Source organism: Triticum dicoccoides, chromosome 4A, assembly GCF_002162155.2.
Source record: "Triticum dicoccoides isolate Atlit2015 ecotype Zavitan chromosome 4A, WEW_v2.0, whole genome shotgun sequence".
Classification (NCBI taxonomy): domain Eukaryota; kingdom Viridiplantae; phylum Streptophyta; class Magnoliopsida; order Poales; family Poaceae; genus Triticum; species Triticum dicoccoides.
In genome coordinates, this window is record NC_041386.1 from 498,883,627 (window position 1) to 498,901,624 (window position 17,998).

At 47.9% G+C, this 17,998-nt stretch overlaps 2 protein-coding genes across 4 annotated transcripts; both read left to right on the forward strand.

Annotated features, from left to right (window-relative positions):
* Positions 1 to 4,742: 4,742 nt before the first annotated feature.
* LOC119286392 (filament-like plant protein 3) lies at positions 4,743 to 11,202 on the forward strand. Of its 3 annotated transcripts, none has more exons than XM_037565761.1 (7): positions 4,743 to 5,027; positions 6,132 to 6,327; positions 6,472 to 6,602; positions 7,773 to 7,873; positions 7,988 to 8,312; positions 8,557 to 10,538; positions 10,695 to 11,202. In XM_037565761.1, exons 1-7 carry the CDS (start codon positions 4,856 to 4,858, stop codon positions 11,019 to 11,021), a joined length of 3,234 nt encoding a protein of 1,077 aa, XP_037421658.1. In that variant the 5' UTR covers positions 4,743 to 4,855; the 3' UTR covers positions 11,022 to 11,202. The 3 variants fall into 3 exon arrangements, with proteins under 3 accessions (XP_037421658.1, XP_037421659.1, XP_037421660.1); XM_037565762.1 differs by lacking the exon at positions 4,743 to 5,027 and adding an exon at positions 5,227 to 5,252; XM_037565763.1 differs by lacking the exons at positions 4,743 to 5,027; positions 6,472 to 6,602 and adding an exon at positions 5,396 to 5,636.
* Positions 11,203 to 12,669: 1,467 nt separating this feature from the next.
* LOC119286393 (fatty acid amide hydrolase-like) lies at positions 12,670 to 17,492 on the forward strand. The gene is made up of 19 exons (XM_037565764.1): positions 12,670 to 12,767; positions 12,849 to 12,960; positions 13,069 to 13,129; positions 13,219 to 13,394; positions 13,526 to 13,655; positions 14,438 to 14,515; positions 14,838 to 15,098; positions 15,206 to 15,281; positions 15,368 to 15,439; positions 15,583 to 15,625; positions 15,703 to 15,774; positions 15,880 to 15,960; positions 16,081 to 16,187; positions 16,270 to 16,362; positions 16,459 to 16,527; positions 16,642 to 16,706; positions 16,827 to 16,888; positions 16,979 to 17,074; positions 17,181 to 17,492. Exons 1-19 carry the CDS (start codon positions 12,670 to 12,672, stop codon positions 17,244 to 17,246), a joined length of 1,818 nt encoding a protein of 605 aa, XP_037421661.1. The 3' UTR covers positions 17,247 to 17,492.
* Positions 17,493 to 17,998: the final 506 nt, after the last annotated feature.

The following is a 17,998-nucleotide window of genomic DNA, read 5'->3' on the forward strand; positions in this document are numbered from 1 at the left end:
TAAAGAGACTAAAATCTAGCTATTGAGCATTTATTATCCTCCAAACCCTCCAATCCAGAACTAAGGAGGGGAATTAAATGAGGAGAGAGAGAGCTAATACATATTTTAGTAGGTTTCCCATGACTAAAAGATTTTAGCCTCAAGACTAGTCCTAGCCTCTCTTTAGTCAGGGGTGCTTGAAACTTTAGCCTCTAAAAGAGACTATTTTTAGTCAGACTAAAAATAGTCCCTTGTATCCAAGCACCCTCTTATGCGTGTGGTCTTGTCCATTCTGGCTTAATTCCCTTGGGTGGGTTCGTGTCATGCATAACTGCTCAACCAGCGTGTAATCTCATGATGGATGGATTATCTTGTTTATCTTTTGCAACCGGTGTCGTTCGCTACGTACCGTAGCTTCAAAGGCAATTTTTCAACCGGATTGCTGTGATCATACACCGTTTCATTTTCATAGTGTAGCTAGACCAAGTTGGTAAGCAGCGACATATAGCTAATTATCCACATTTCCAATGGAGGTAGACTATCTGCTCGCGAGCTCAAATGCTTTCCGATGAACAATATTTTTTTAAAACAAATATGAATTATTTTGACAAGAAACATTAATGAATATTTTCATGAAGAGAAAACATTTCTAGATGCTATGGTCGAAAAAACAAAATCGATGTTCCAAAAAGACTATTTTGGAAAGCATGTTGGAGTGTTTTTTTTAGAGCACTGGTAATGTTTTTTGTTCATGAAAACTGCACGTATGTAAAACATTCAACAATGTTTATTGCCAAAAAATCAAAGAATTTTTATGATTTATTTTTAAAAAAATCACTGTTCACAAGAAGTGCATTTGAGCTCGGGAGAAGAATGGTACTTTCAGATACGTCAATTCGAAACAAGATAGTTTATCTTTGGTTCAAAGATGGAATTATTTTCCTTTATTATGAGATACTCTACAACGGCGCCATGCATCAATGACTTATTTTTAATTTATTGTTTGCAGAAGGCCTCAAATCTATTGATCAAACCAATAGTATAGACATCCTAAAAAATTAAAGAAAAATACATTATGGTCCCTTGGGGGTCGATTGTCTTCTTCGTCCTGGATGCATCGACTGCGCCCCCGCCACTACCACTCCATCATCAAAGCCATCCGGTCATTGTTGATCGTGGATGAGAAGCCATCAAGGCCAAGTCCTGTTGGACCAGTGCCCTGAAGAAGAAACCGTTGAAGTCGTCGTTGTTGAAAGATCCACGGATCCAAGACCCCAACCTCCAAAAAAAAACTCACAAACCTCACGTCAGCACCAACATGACGGAGTGGAGGCTAGAGGACCAAACTGCAAAAAAAATGGTCACCGCCTGCACAAAAATCCTGCAAACCTCCTAACATCACTGACTAGATAGCCTAGCAAGAGTCTACACTAACGAGCCATTAAAGCCGGTTGAGCCAACACATCAAAATGGAAAAAGCTCGAGGAACTTTTATTTGTCAAATCGGCGCTCCCGCCACTATCATTGAAGCGGAGCTGCACAATCCTACTAAAAGCCCTAAAGTGGTAAAATTAGAGCTTCATCGAGTACATCAGGGCCTTGCACTAATATAGCCAATGGATTAGGAGGGGACAACAACCTACCAGCAGAGGAGGGATGCGTTCAGAAAATCTTCTCTCTGGTTGGAGAGGATAGAGGTATATTCCGAGTGGAATACATGATGAGGACATCAATGACCACTGTGGCGAGGTTTTTTTTTCTCCTTTTTTTCTGTTTTCTTTTCGGGTTATGTGCATTTCAAATGTCTTTGAGACATCTAATTGGTGCAAAGGCTGAGTGTAATTGGTATATTCGCTTTAAAAAAACTAACTGAAGGAAAGAAAAAGAAACTTTGGCTTTGACGTGGAGTTTCACGTATTGTCATGTTTGGACCTTCTGTACACTCCTCAAAGGACGACAGTTTATTTTGCAACCATGTGTACTGCTTACTTTTCATTGGCTATAAAAACTACTAGGTACCATCAAAATTTCAAGGAATCACCTAATGTTGTTTGCTTTCGGTTAGACATCAAATTACCAACCGTAAATGTGTTATTAAGGACAAATCACCTACTCTTCCTTTTCTTGCCTTTTTGTGTATAATTACCTAAGCCGACGTGGAAATGTACAGTGGAGTACTAAGTTGGTTTGATCTCTCTAGAGTACTACGACTTGCTCCCTTTTCTTTTGGGAAAGAGTACAAGTTGCTCTTGTGACAGAAGGTTGAGTAAACCTCAAGCCTCCAAGCATGGGGGGCATGCGTTAACTGTTACACATGTGGTCGTGGGGCGTGTCTGGTACGGCCACGGCCATCGCGTGTTATGTTTAGTGAGACATGGCTGGGCCATCACTCTGGGCAGCGTACTGCTCTCGTGTCTTGAACATCTTTTGAACATGAATTTTTTTTATTAGAAAAGGAGAATGGTCCCCGGCCTCTGTATCTGGGCGATGCATACGGCCACTTTATTAATTATTCTCATAAGACCTTACAAAGTAATACAACAGTAAGACTAAAGCCACCATCTAAATACCTCTATCCAACTAATGAAGGGGCGCAGATAGCCTGGGCCTAATACCAAACAGACATCGCAGCCAAACCTAACATCTAAGACCTGAGAACCCATCCAGGACGCCTGCCGGGCATGGGTCTCACCGGTCCGGCGTGCACTCAGATGCCGCCGCCGCCAACTGCCACCGCTCCATCTTCAGAACTGTACTGCTGCATCAACCTTGCTCGGTCTAGCTATCGTCGACGCCACCACGGCGCCAAACGGCACCTCCTCCCTGCGCGCAAACAGCTGAGCACGTTGCGGTCGCCACTGATACACCTCAGCGCCATGCTGCCAGGTATCACCAGCTGACACAGCTTGAAGTCCTTGGAAGATCTGTCGTGCGTAGCACCTGCCGACCAGGCATGACAAAGCGTAGCACCTGTCGGTCAAGCATGACTTGACATCACCACCGAAGCTCCGTGCAAGACGAAGCCGCTCCACCTCCTGCCTCTGACATCCAGCGCTGCTCCGCAAACGATGCTCCCAAGAGAGAAACGACATCGCAGTGCCGCCATCGTCCGATCTGGAACACCAGATCCTAGGGTTTCCCCCGGAGCAGCACGAGTGGGTCGACAATAGTTACACGATGATGCCTTCATCAAGGTAACGGTGAGAACGCCGCCATCGCCTGCCGTCGTCTCGGTTTTCACCGGCAACCATGTCTCCCCTACTCGCAACCGGGACAAGATGATGGATCTCGAGATCCGATCACCAAGCCTCTGGCCGGCCATCTCGGGAAGAAGATGACCACCACGTCCACCAGTGTCACCATGCCGGGTACGTGTCGCCGCGGGCACCCCCATGGTGCCTAGAGGGCGACAAGCCCCCACGAATCCCATGCCTCGCCAGCCGCCATGGCCCAGACCCCGGCACCACTAGATCCAGATCGGATCGGGGTCCAGGGCCCCAAGCCGCAACCGCCGCGGAGGCAGCACCACTGGACGGTGCCTAGCCCTCTAGCCCGCCGTCGAGTCATCGCCGAAGCTCCGCCGCGCCACGCAGCCAAGCCACCGCCGGGATAACTCGCGCCGCCGCCAGAGAAGCCGCAGCCGCCGCGCGTTGGAAAGGCCTCAAGCCGCAACTGCACCGCCGCCAGGCAGGGGCGCCGCCACCCAACATGCCCTCCGCCGTGCCGCTGGGCCCCGCCCAGCTCAGCGCCGTCTCGCGCCGGACGCCAACCGCGAGGAAAGGGGCAAGATCCCCGCCGCCACCAACGCCGGCCGGTCTTTGCCCGGCAGCGCTGTGCGGTGGCGGCGGGGGGAGAGATCGACGAGGGAGGACGAGGGGCGTCGGCTAGGGTTTCCCCCGAGGACGCTCGCGGGAGCGGCTCGGGGGTCAGGGATGCGTGCTGCTTCTGAAATGCATCACTTTTTTTTACAGTTACTTGTGTGGGAATCAATCTATGTTTGGATGGTTAGGAGGCAGTGGTATTCTCAGCCCGTCATGTTTGAAGTATGCTTGCATTATTTCTGAATTTATTTTAGACTTTCGACAATGTTCGTTCAGCGAGAGGAGACGTTTTCGTCGACTGTGAGGCGAGTGCTCGTAGGTGTAGGATGTGTATTCATAGGGCGAGTGTATGCTCGTGTATGTGACTATGTGAGCGACTTTGATTGTAGTGTGTAAAGAAAAACTTACTCCTTGTGTACAGTAGTAGTACATGCTTCACGGTGTACTCCACTACAAATACAAGGGGTATCATGGGCCCCGATGCAGCACCGCACCGCACGAAGCGAAACCCTCCCGTGTGGGGGCCACGGTATTGGAAGAGACAAAAACAAAAATAACCAAACCTAAACCCTCCGGTGCACGAAGCTCAACAAGCTAGAAAAAGAAAAAGAGTAGGGAAAAAATTCATGTACTACAAGCAGCACATCACAGCACTCCAACAAGGCTACAAAGTCTACTCTGCTACAGTAACAGTCTCTGGTCAAATGTCAGGAAGTACGTACGGCTGCATTTGCAGCGGTACAGACAGCAGTACAGGTGTACAGGTAGTACTGCCAGTAGGAGCAGCAGCATTTTTTTTACCCGTTTAAACCGGGAAAAAGGAAAAGCGTTTCTGCAGTGTGTCAAGTAGTACTAGTAGGATAACAATAATAAGTTGATAGAAGAAGAGTAAGAGGAATAGTATCTCAGTCTTGAGCCTTGAAGTCCATCACTCTCTCGTGCAGGCATAGGGAAGAGAGCCAGAGAGGAGAAGATAGGCAAGCAAGGAGAGGAGTGGCTTGAGCTGCCTGGGCGGGAAAGGAAACTGGGGAGGAGGAGGAGGAGGCCCAGTGCGCATGCTGGTGAACTGGTCAGAGAAAAGGGGAAAGGAAAAAAAGGAAAAGGAGCAGATTTCTGTATCCTATCGCCGATTCCCACGCGCCCGGCTCTCTCCCTCCCACGCTCCCACGCGAGCCCGCCGCTTTTCTTCCTTCCCTCCTTCCACATTGCGACGCCGCCGCGGCCCCGGTACAGTCCCCTTCTTCTCTTCCTCCTCCCCCCTCGCCGCGTTGATCTGCGCCGGCGTCCGTCCGGCCGGTTGGTTGGGCAATGCGATTCCCGTTCCCGCTCTCCTTCTTTCGCCGGGCCTAGTCCGCCAAAATTCGTTTTTGGAGGGGAGGGGAGGGGGGCGGGGTGGGGGAACGAGGGACCGACGGTGGGGGAGCGAGTTCACAGTTCACACGGTTCATGTGAGTGAGTGATGGCTTGCCCTTCTCCGCCACGCCGAGGGTTTAATTGCGCCCGCAGGCAGGCGTTAATGCTGCCCCGATTTCGTTTCCGTTCCGTCCCCTTCCCTCTTTCTTCCAATGGCGTCTCGCTCTTCTTGATTGAGTTCTTCTCTTTCTTCCATTCATTTCCCGTGTGGGCCTGCCTGGGAAAGGGGAGAGATGTTCTCCTGCTCCTTCCTCCTGGCACTCTTCGGCGGGGTTCTGCAGATTCTACTCTGCGTCCTGCCGCCGGTCTGGGATTTCGAGCAGATTCTCTATGAGATTTAGGTGTTGTGTGTAAGGCGAGGGAGGGTTTTCTCCGTGCTGCAATCGACTTCTCCTGGATTTGGTTTCTTGGTTGGATTTTGAGGTAAAATCTTGGCCGTCTCCTTAGGGTTTTCGGTTGATGCGAGGTGGTAGGATTTTGGGGTTTTACAGCGGATTTCTAGACAAGTTTCGACTGGAAAAGCCGCAAAAAAGTAGTGTTCTGTTATAGATTTGGATTTCTATGCAGAGAGGCCGGGGGTGATCCTCCTTTTCTAACAAAGGATTTGGAGGATAGTGGCAATGTAGTTTTCTGCAGTGAACATATTCGCCTGTGACATCTCTCAGTTTCTGGGATCCGACTCATTATTTGATTTGATTTCGTATCTTGCTAACAATTTGTTGCCAAGAATTTGGTATTTGCGGTTGAAAGTCAGGTGTTATTTTGCTATAAGCGGGTTGCTTTAAAGATTTTGCTATTCCCATCCTTCAACAAATTCTGTTCTTACTCAAGAGGGATTATTTTTAGTGCCTGGTACGCTGGTAATCTGCAAGGAGGTGTGTACTAAAGGGCATTTCTCTCCATTCCTTTCTGTTTCAGTGTTGGTACCTGAACCCTGCCTTTGGTGGTCTCCAATAATCCAAGGGAACGACTGTGGATGCTTTGATGGTGTGGTGGGTGTGAGATGGATTGCCGGAATCCGCTCTGGAGGCGCAAATCGTCGGAGAGGAGCCCTGGGGAAAGTGAGATCTTCAGTTTGGTGTCATCACATTCTGACCGTTAATCCCGTGGCCAGGTTCTGCTCCATATGTTAATTTTGTTGTTTAGATGGGATTGCATGTCTTATATCTTGTTTGCTTGAGTTTTTTCGATTTCAAATACAGCGAAACATGTACAGTAGAGGGAAACATCATGGTGATAGTTCAGGTGTTACTTTCAGATTTCGGAAAGCAACTTTGGGACTTCTAGTGAAAACAAAGCAATGTGTTACTATTGGCATCTCAAGCAATGTGTCATTTGCAGTCTTGGACAGATTTGTCGAACATTCAGCTTCACTTCAACCTGTTTCTGGTGGGACATAATCAGACCTTACTATACTGTTTGATGAAAACATTCTCACAAACCAGACTTACAAGTTTCATGCTAAATTGCTAATAAGTAGGAGTACTAACAATGTCTTGTTAGATGTTACTACATAGCAAGACACTGCAGTAGCTGGACTGTGTTTGAGTGCTCATGTTTATGTGATTTTAGAAGGTTGCAATGTATTTGTCTTCTGAACCATGGTTACACTAGTAAATGGTGCATCTAGTAGAGAGTGGTAATTCTAGGAATTTTCTCTTAGTCATATGTTTTTCCTAATTAGAGCAAAAACGGATTGTGGGTTGAGCTTTTTTCAATACTTGTCTTAGTTTTACATGGGTTTGGTATGAGATAGATTAGTTACCATGTACAGTATGTTATCTTGAAATTATGAGATCAATGGCCATCATAGCCATGGTGTTGTTATCTTGAGATTATCAATGATTACTATCTGCTTCCTCTATCTCATTTCTAATAGTAGAGGGAAATGACCATCATAGCCATGGTGTTATTATCTTGATATTATAAGATACTTCCTCCGTCCCAAAATAAATAAGTGTCTTATTTTGGGACGGAGGGGTAGATTAGTTACAATGTATGTTTAGCCATAAATGATGAAGAGATTAATGTGGGCAAAAGAGAAAAAGGGTTATCAATTCTACATGCGCGTGTCATATTCTTTTAGAAGATTGCAAAAACTGTAGGCCTTCTATTTTTAAATGGGGGAAGGGAGTATCTTTAAGCTGTCATGCAATATCTGATTTTGATTACTGTATCAGGCAGTGATACTTTTTACGAAAGTTTATCATAGAACTGACAGAAATTAATATAACCAATCATATACTTTTCATTTTCGAAGTTTTTGTTTCCTATATTTTGGTCCTAGATAGTTAGAATCCTCAATACATTTTTAGAAAAAAAGGAAAACATCTCCAATATATACAGGAACAAAGTTGTGTTACGCTTGAATACTGAGGTCACAATTAAACTTGTCAAAATTGTATGTTTTAGTTGAAACGTTTGCATGACTATATCAGTGACTTATGCCGTGCTGAATGAATTCCATACTGCTTTTTTCATGATGGAGCTGAATGTGTAGATTTTGCTTCAGATTCATTTATTATCTTAGTTTTAAGATAATTGCTGGTTATGTAACAGGCCTCAAGCTTGATTTCCACTACGTTGGTTTAGAAGATTACTATTGCCTAGCTCAACTTCTCAAAAAGAGGAGCTGGGAGCTGGGAGGAATGACTCATCTGGTACAGTGATTAGATGATGCCTTGAGGCTTTTGTAGACTATTCGTAAATTTGAATTTCTTTGGCAAATGCTTTGCAGAAAACATTCTCAGTTTGTTCACTTTTGGCAAATACAGGATACCAAACCTATCTCCATTGGTGGTTCCCCAAATCATAGCCAATCACCTGAAGCTTCCTCGAGAATTAGAGACGGTGAAACCCATGAAACTGAAGCAGGAAAATCATTGAATGAGAAGCTAACATGGGCAAATGGGCCAAATGATTCTTCCCCGCAGCATGGTCAACTACCACCGCAGGAGGTCCTTACAAATGTAGGAGATGCTGATATGAAGGATTCTGTGAAAAGTTTAAGTGAGAAGCTTTCTGCTGCTCTTTTGACTATCAGTGCTAAAGAGGACTTGGTGAAGCAGCATGCAAAAGTTGCAGAAGATGCTGTTGCAGGTATTGTTTTTTTCATGTTAGATTGCATGCATTCATGCTAGTCAGTAGTTTCCTCTCTTTATTAAGAATCACTGTTGCATCTGCTGAAATTAAGAAAGAGTAAACTCATAGATGATTTTTACTTTTGCATGCTCTTTGAGCAAATTTAGAATGGTATGAACAAGAAATCTATTTATTACATTGTAGTAACCAGAAATTTAGAATGCGTAGTAGTAGTTAACTCATACTTGTGATTTATTTGTAGGTTGGGAGCATGCTGAAGCTGAAGTTAGTAACCTGAAGCGGCTACTTGATGCTTCATCTCTGAAGAATGCCTCTCTGGAGGATCAAGTCAGCCACTTGGATGGTGCTCTCAAGGAATGCGTCAGGCAGCTTCGCCAGGCACGAGAAGAACAGGAGGAGAAAATCCGTGATGCAGTTGCTAAGAAGTCCCAGGAATTGGAGTCTGAGATGTCTGAGCTCCAGAACAATATCGTGGACCTGAAGCAGCAGCTTGAAGCCTCTGATCTGCGGGAAAAACTTCAGGTAGCAGAGAAAGAATGCAAGGATCTCAAGATCGAGTTGCTCACGCTATCCAAGGAATTGAAGATGCTTGCACTGGAAAGAGACTTGAGCAGCCAAGCAGCAGAGACAGCGAGCAAACAACACTTGGAAAGTGTGAAGAAAATTACAAGAGTCGAGGCAGAATGCCGTAGGTTGCGCCATGTGACACGTAGAACCTCCCTAGCCAATGATTCTTCTAGGCCTGTTCCAAACAATGCTTGCATGGAATCTCTGACTGACAGCCAGTCTGATAGTGGGGAGCATATGCTAGCTATTGACAGCGAAGTAAAAAATTCTGATCTGTGGGCCTCAGCTCTTATAGCAGAACTCGATCAGTTCAAAAACGGCAACGAGGGCACAAGAGATCTTGTAAATAATCCTGTTGAAATTGGCCTAATGGATGACTTTCTTGAGATGGAAAAGCTGGCCGCATTGCCTGAAGCGGATCACACGAGCTCTAGCTTTGGAACAGAAACTGATTCTGACCGGGCTGTGACCAGAGATATCTCAAGAGGCGAAACTGAAGCCCTACAGCACCAGGTTATGGATCTGCAAGCAAAGGTTGAAAAGATCGAACATGAGAAAAAAGAGCTTGAAATGGCCCTTGCGGAGGCTAGAAATCAGCTTGACACGTCATGTGACACTCTCATGGCAGCTGACAGCAAGCTTGTTGACCTGCAGATGCAGTTAAACTTGGCAAACGAGTCCAAAGATGCTGCTTTAGGACAAGCTGACCGGTTAGATGGTGAGAGGAAGTCATTGGCATTGCAGTTGGAATCAAAGTCAGCAGAAGTTGAGAAGCTTCAGGCTGTGGTGACTTCATTGGAAGAAAGTGGGGCTAGCAAGGAGTTGGAGTTGGAGTTGCAGTTAGAATCAACTACTGCAGAGGTAGCAAATCTTCGAAAGACGGTGGCATCCTTGGAAGCGAAGATTGATGCAGTGAAAACCCTGTCTGCGCAGCACAAAGCAGATGCAGACATGGCAAAGACAGCTAAAGACACGTTAGAGACACAACTGCGATCTGCACACACAGAAATTGGGCAGCTAAGAGGAATTATCGAAACACTGGAGAGTGAGGTGCAGAAGGGAAAGATGTGTCACAAAGAGCTTGAGGCACAAATAGAGGCTATGAAGACTGAATCAGAGAGAACATTTTTGGTGGAGTCCACCAAAGAATCACTAGAGGCTCAGCTCCTGGTAGCAAACTCAGAAATCGCAAAGCTGCATGTAACGGTCAATGCACTGGAGTCTGATGCGGCAAAGGAGAGGGAATATTCTTCGGAGGTCAATATGCAATTGGAGGCAGTTGAGGGCATCAGAAAGGTTTTGGGGTCTGAGCTTGAGTCTGCGCACCAGGAGACCATGAAGCTCCAAGAGAAGGTGTTGTCACTGGAAGTGAGACTTAAAGAGCAGAGTGTGTTGCTGGTAGAATTCACTGCCAAGGCAGAGGATGCAGTGTCTGCGAGGAAGGCAATGGGGAGTCAACTTGAAGAGGCAAATCTGGAACTCGCGAAACTGACAAACAGGGTGAGCTTGCTACAAGGGAAGATTGAGCAGGAGAAGCTGCTCTCAGAAGAGTATGAAGCAAAATGCCGCAAATTGGAGGCTCAGCTGTCAAGGGACAGTCGCGAGGCAAAGCTTTGGCGACTCGCCAACACAAATGGAGACCTGAAGTTCAAGCAGGTAAACCTTTTAGAAGTTGACAACATTGGGCTAAAATAACATGGGTGGTACCTGCTATTAGCCTAGGTTCTAAGCACCCCTCTCAAGGCATATGGTCTAATCACTCCTGAAACTTGAGAAATCCCTGTATAACAATCATCATCATCTTCATCGCAGGAGAAGGAGGTCGCCAGTGCTGCAGGGAAGCTCGCGGAGTGCCAGAGGACGATCGCCAACCTCGGGCTTCAGCTGAAATCTCTGACGAACCTTGACAGTGTGATGACCGAGCCTGGCAAGCTGGAATCCAAGGACACGCTGCTGGACTTCAGAGAAGATGGCACTGAGCCGCTCGCCGATGAATCGTACGGCCTGCATCTCCCAATGAGCAACGGGGGCTGTGCCTCGCCTGTTCCTCGGGCGCAGTCCCCGTCATCGCGGCGCTCGGTGTTCTCGGGTTATCGTCGATCGGTAGCTACAGGGGCAGAGCAAGGGAGTGAGTCGTGATGGAAGGGATTGTGCATAGGCCATAGGGTTATCTAACTGTTCCTGGATGTTGTTGTCAGTTGTTACCTGGTGGTAGATGATCGGTGTGCATTTACTGGAAGTTGATGGTTCGCTTGGATTTGTGCTCTCTGTCATTTTCGGTCCTGTCTGTCACTAGATGATCGGTGTTTCGCTAGATGCAGATGATTAGTAGTGTACTTGCACTAAAATGTTACCTAGGACAATCTCAAAACAAAGACCAAGCAGCAAAACTGCAATTACGGTGTCCTTTTTTAAATATACTTCTTCGCTTTTCACTAATTTGCCACGTGTAAAGTAGCACGCCGGTATTATTAGAGAAAAGTATGTTTTTCAAAATAAAATAAATCGCAGATCAATTGAGTGCTACTCCTACACGATAGATCTGTAGTCCTTATTTCAATGTGTGGAACTGCATGAGCATATGATATTGATGGGAGACGGTAGCATGAGATACGTTCCACAAATTTGGATGGCGATCCTGTAAATGTGTGTAGTTATGTAATCATGTAATATATTGGTTTGTGATTTTCATCTCCTCATGTGTTCTCAACCTCGTTTTGTAAAAAGAAACTTATGATTCCTCTGAATGCAGCTGAAAGTTTACACACAGATTAATTTCTTTGCCAAACGTTCTCCGTAGCCATCTTTGGAAGCGACCAGGGATGAGACAACGAGGTTGCTCGGTGCCAAATCCTCACAACTTCTAAGATGATCAACTACAGTTTGTTTTTCTTTGAAAATTAGGGTGACATCCAGCCTCTATCATCATGGCGCACTTCACCGTTTACATTGGGTTCTTCGAAAAGGCGATGACCTCAGCGCCATTGTGACGCACACCACCACCGTTCTTGGGTTTCATTCGATCCAATCGTTGGTTTGATTTTGCCTCTCGTTCTGCTGTTTCTTGGTGTTTGGGTGTTCATTGGTTGCTGCAGATGCACACGCTACTTGCAAAAGTAAGACCACAATTACGGTGCCCTTTTAAAAACTACCTTTTCACTTCTCACCAATGGCCGTGCTTGCCACATTTCACGGCAGAAGATGTCACTTTGCCCATCAATTGGTACAACATAACTTAAAGTCCAAAATACAGGTATATTTGGTGAGTTAACTACTAATAATGCCAATTAAGCCATGTACGGTACTACTTCCTCCGTTTCGAATTACTTGTCGCAGGTATGGATGTATCTAGATGTATTTTAGTTCTAGATACATCCATTTCTGCGACGAGTAATTTGGAACAGAGGGAGTAGATGATGGCGGCCTGTTTCTACATTATTGACTTGCCTGTGCCTCGACTCTAAAACGACCAACGCCACAACACCAAGGGCCAGCACATGAATACTACTGTAGTACGAGATTGCTAAATCTCAGTCGACTGAGATTTAGCCAAGTCTCGGTTGATGTTATATTCATGAGATCTTACGTGAAGATTCGTGTAAACTTTTCTTTTTAGTTTTTTTTTCTTTCTTGCATATTATATCACTTGACCTAGACTTGTTAAGTCTCGGTCAACTGAGACCTGGCCACGCTACTACTAGTACTACGAGCCCGTGCTCCCCCAGCCAAGCCAGTCTCTGACGTCCATTCCATCACCGGAACCAGAACGGCACAGCTCTGCTCGTCCATGGGTCTCGTCTGCTCGGCTCCCAAGGTCTACAAGCCGGCGGCCGAGGTCGACCTCGGCCCCGACAGCGACGAGCACTACATCAGTCCCAACGTCAAAGATTCTTTCTTCCCCGATTTCACGCTCGCATTTTCTACTCCTGCTGAATCTTCTTTGTTTCTTGTCTGTATATGTTCTTCAGCTCCTCGGGTGGCTGGGCTTCCGGTGAAGATGTTCGCGTGGGTGCTGGAGACGCCCGTCCTCGGCTCCGTCGTGCTCTACGTCCTCAAGAAAGACAACCTCGTCAACAAGGTGGAGATCAAATCAAACAACCTTCTTTCTGCTCTTTCTAGTGTCGATTGCCATGTGGAACCGCAGCAGGAACTAGAGCTTAACACTGAATTTGACCTGACGCTGCAGCTCGTCTCCGACGCCGACATCCCGGAGCCGCCATTGTTCACTCCCACTCACACCTGGCAAGGTGGATTCTCATCACCTCCGGTCCGTTCCTGCATAAGTAGTTCTTTTGTCACATTGGGTTTAACTCGGTCATGTCCACTGTTACTGCAGACATCCCTGAGCAGAACGTGAGCCTGGCCAAGCCCGGGTGGTCGCCGGCGGAGCGTGTTGAGGAGGCCGTCGGCTGCCTCCCTGGCCTCGCCGACCCGTCATCGCCGGGCTTCAGGCGCTGGACGATCCGGGATTTCACCAAGGCCTACACTTCAGGAGAGATCACTCCTGTCATGGTAAACGTTTTATCTGTTCCGTGTCGCACTACGTACTGGCAGCCACCACTTGATCACGCGAGCACCGGGCGTGGTTGCAAACACATGATGATTGATCAGCGACGTGTCCGGTGTCCCTGTTGAATTCGCAGGTGGCGAGGAGGTTTCTGGCGGCGGTGGAGGAGTGCTCGGGCCCAGACCTGAACATGGCCCTGTTCATCAGCTACGACCCCGAAGACATCCTCAGGCAGGCCGAGGAGTCCACCCTCAGATACCAGCAAGGTAAACATCAGCTTACCAAAACTTATGCCTCGTTTCTCCGGTCCAATCAATCAATCACCCTCAGACACGTACGCCGCCGGGCCGGGCCGGTGACAGCGAAGCGATCGCCGTGACATTTAAGCAGTAGGGCCGTCGCCGGCCGAATCGAGGATGGCGTGGCAGTGGCAGTGGCACCGCCATTACGGATGGTACGAAGACGATGCCCCGCTGTCTTTGCATTCGCACCTCCTCCGTGGTCCCGCTCAGCTCACTCATCACGGTGTGTATAGTTAGGTGGGTAGCGCAGCAGAGCCAACGGTGGTGTCGCCATTGCGAGAACCTGCCTGAGGTCTCTCAAGAGCAGTGGAGGAACACGTTGCTCCTCGAGTTGTTGCAGATTCAGCAAGTCTCGAAGCTGGCAGGAAATTCAGGCGTTCACGGGGAAAAACCCAGCCCAATGCCCATGCATGAATGGCCGATCTGGAGATGCTGGTGCGTACGCGTCCATGGTCCTGAATCCCACGGAGGTGAAAGCAGTCGGCACTGATCTGTGCTAGAATTCATGGCGCATTCCGGCAGTGATGCGTATTCATTGCTCTCAATTTTTGTTGTTGGCATGACTGTGTATGATTATTATATGCGTAAAATGAAGAGAAAAATGCTACTAGTTCCCTCCGTTTCAAAATAGATGACTCAACTTTGTACTAACTTTAAAGTTGGGTCATTTATTTTGGAACGGAGGGAGTATATGCGTGCGCCATTTCAAAACGGAGGAAGTACGTCTGATGCGCTGTGCATTGCAGGGGCGCCTCTGTCTGCCATGGATGGGGTGCTGGTGGCAGTCAAGGACGAGATCGATTGCCTGCCCCACCAAACAACCGGTAAAAATACAGTAAAACGCAAGATTTTTGTTTTTTAGCTGAACATACGCTGGTACTGTGTTGCACTTGCACAGAGGAGCGTTAGGTTGCGTGCATGCACGCACTCGTCAACTCACCCAATAGTCATGTTTGATGCGAAGATATGAATGGTGGATCGCTTGCACCTGGCTCTCTTCTTATCGACTTAAATGAGTCAACATACACACAAAAATGTGCCCATATACATCCGAGTCAGAAAAAGTTAGTAGAACATCTTGTAACAGTGAAAGGAGGGAGTAGGTTTTCAAATATGTCTATGTTTCACAAATACTCGTGCATGCAGGAGGCACGAGTTGGCTGGGAAAGATGAGGCCGTGCGTGGCGGACGCGGCGTGCGTGGCGCAGCTGCGGGCCTGCGGCGCCGTCCTGGCCGGCAAGACCAACATGCACGAGCTCGGCGCCGGCACCAGCGGCATCAACCCGCACCACGGCTCCACCAGGAACCCCTACCACACCGCCAGGGTGTCGGGCGGCTCGTCCAGCGGCTCCGCGGCCGCCGTCTGCGCCGGCCTCTGCCCCGTCGCCCTCGGCGCCGACGGAGGCGGTGCGTGTGCTCTCTCTCTAGTGCTTTCAACAACTTGCAGTTAGTTATCTGCCCGCAATGCTACCTGAATCCCACCGTGCCTGTGATGCTTGCTCCATTATTTACAGGATCCGTTCGCATGCCCGCGGCGCTCTGCGGCGTCGTCGGCTTCAAGCCCACCGCAGGCCGGCTCTCCAACTCGGGGTGCCGTAGCTAACACATGGCCTAGCTGCTTTCATATGCACGCACTTGACTTGTGTAGTGACGAGTGCGCTGCTCTTTTAACTCAGGCTTCTCCCGTTGAACTGGACGGTGGGGGTGCCGGGGATCTTGGCGGCGACGGTCGAGGACGCACTTGTCGCGTCAGTGCCTCCACGCTTCTCTCTTGCATAAACTAGCTAGCACTTTCGTTATTACTTTTTGAACATCAACCAAATGGATGTTCCTGCTGTATCTATCTGCACTCTGCTCATCTTACCATGCATGTGACTGACTGATCTTTCAGCTACGCGGCCATGGTTGATCAGTCTGGACCAGCTCACTCCCAGGTAATTTTGTTACTTTTGCTGGATGCATGAGAGGTATTCAGCTAAATTTGCAGGCTTAAATATCCGTTTATTTGCAGCCCCAGCTGAATCTGCCATTGCTGACGTCCACCCATTCCATGCCTAACATCAGGCTAGCAAGATACGGAAAGGTGAGCTAGCGTCTCTGTCTTCAGATACAAACCGATTCAAGCCTCATGATGAACACAGGATAGTAGGAGTAGTAATAAGTGTAATAACTGGCATTTTGAACGCAGTGGTTCGACGACAGCTCCGAGGACATCCGGGGCTGCTGCGACAAGGCTCTGCAGATCCTGCGCGCGCACTACGGGTGGGAGGTATAGTACGAATTAAAGAGTTTCTGACTGGAAATGAAAACAAGGATTTGACCCATTTCTCTGAAACATCACTCCACATTTCTCTGAAACAATGACATTTTTCGTGGATGGCACCGCAAGACCGTGGACGTGACGGTGCCTGAGGTGGAGGAGATGCGTCTGGCGCACTACGTGACCATGGGCTCCGAGTGCTCCGCTTCCCTCGCCACCAAATACCTCGACAAACTGTGAGTTTTGAGTTAGTTTCTTTCCATATACTGTAGTACTCTACTTTGAATCTGAAGGATTTGTGCGTGTGTGCGAACGAAGGGACAAGTCCGAGATCGGGTGGGACGTGAGGATCGTGCTGAGCGCCTACGGCTCCTTCAGCAGCAGGGCTTACCTCAACGCGCAGCGGATTCGGTCAGTCTGATTCAGACCACGTTTTTGTTCTGTTTTCTACTAGTAGATCTTTTTTCTGAATGGATGGTATGATCTTGAGAGCTGCGTGCTTCACAGAAACCGTCAGATGTACTTCCACAACAAGATCTTCGAGACGGCCGACGCCATCGTTACACCCATGACTGGGTACGTGCGTGGGGAGTGTTTTCATCTGCCTGTCAAGCTAGCTGTTCACGTCATCCATCATTATTTCTTGGTGGCATTCTTTCTTACCACCACCGCATTTTCCTGTGGGTGCAGCGTGACCGCGTACGCGCTGCAGGACGACGCGCTGCGCACCGGAGAACTCGATTACATAAACGCAGGTACGACCGTCCTCCACGTTTCCAGTGAAACTCGTGTGTCTCAAAGCTGCAGCAAATCCAGTGGGCAGCTGCAACAATGTTTACGCTAACTCGTGGTCTTGTTGTTGCACCCAAAACCAGCCGCGATCTCGAGGTACTCCATCGCAGGGAACTTCCTCGGCTTGCCGGCCATCACCGTCACGGTGCGCATCCATCCACTCAGCTTTCCAGGGTGCTTCGTGTACCTCGCGCAAGAAACAATCTGACACGATTTTTCTTGGAAAAATCTCCAGGTCGGGTACGACAGGGGAGGCCTCCCCGTCGGCCTCCAGTTCATCGGCCGGCCGTGGGCGGAGGCGACGCTGCTGCATTTAGCCTACGCCATGCAGGTCAGTCTCACCACATGCATCTCCTCACGACCTCACGGCCATCTCTTCAGGGCTAGTACCTTTTTTCTTCCTCTCTCAGCAGTGGTGGATGTGGTTGTTTGTGCAGGAAGCGTGCTCTAAGAGCTGCAGGAAACCCATGGTGTCCTTTGATCTCCTCAGCAAGAAAGAGTAGCTTCTGTTAGTCATACGACTTACGATGTGTGCGGCGAGAGAAGACCATTGATTTGGATGCGAATAGCTATGAACATTAAGTTTGTATAAGCTTGAGATACATTGTAGAATATCTGCGTACAGCAGCCGTATGATACACTAATGCAGTGGTACTTTTTTTTTTGAAACACGGTACAGATGCCGACGTTCTCACACACAATATTACTCATGCCTATATAAACATGCACACCATGAGATTGGATTTGCATGTCTTGATATTGACGAAGTCATCATAGATGTCTTGTTGTCGTCGAGCACACTTACCTCTGAAGAATAAAACTGCTATAAGTTAAGTTGAATATGCCCATGTTGGAAATATCATCACCTTTTCCATTCGACTAATCCACGAGTTAACAATAAGCATGACAATACGGTATACAATCCATACCGATACCTAAGCATGTGAGCGCGTACAGTACATAGAACCAAAACATCTATGAACAACATATATATTGCTAGCACCTGAACGAGCAAATAGGGGGTGAACGAATCATACCCTTTGGTTGGCAAGGCCAACGCGGCGGCGGCGGCGGCCTCGACGGCATTCGTAGGATTTCCCCCGGAGAGGAAGTGTGAAGCAATATAGTAGCGGGTAGTATTCCTCAGTAGATAAGCAAGGTTATCGAACCAATGCAAGACCAGTCAACAATACCTATAAACACAAGAGCAAATACTTGCACCCAACACGGGCAAAAGGGTTGTCCATCCCCTTGT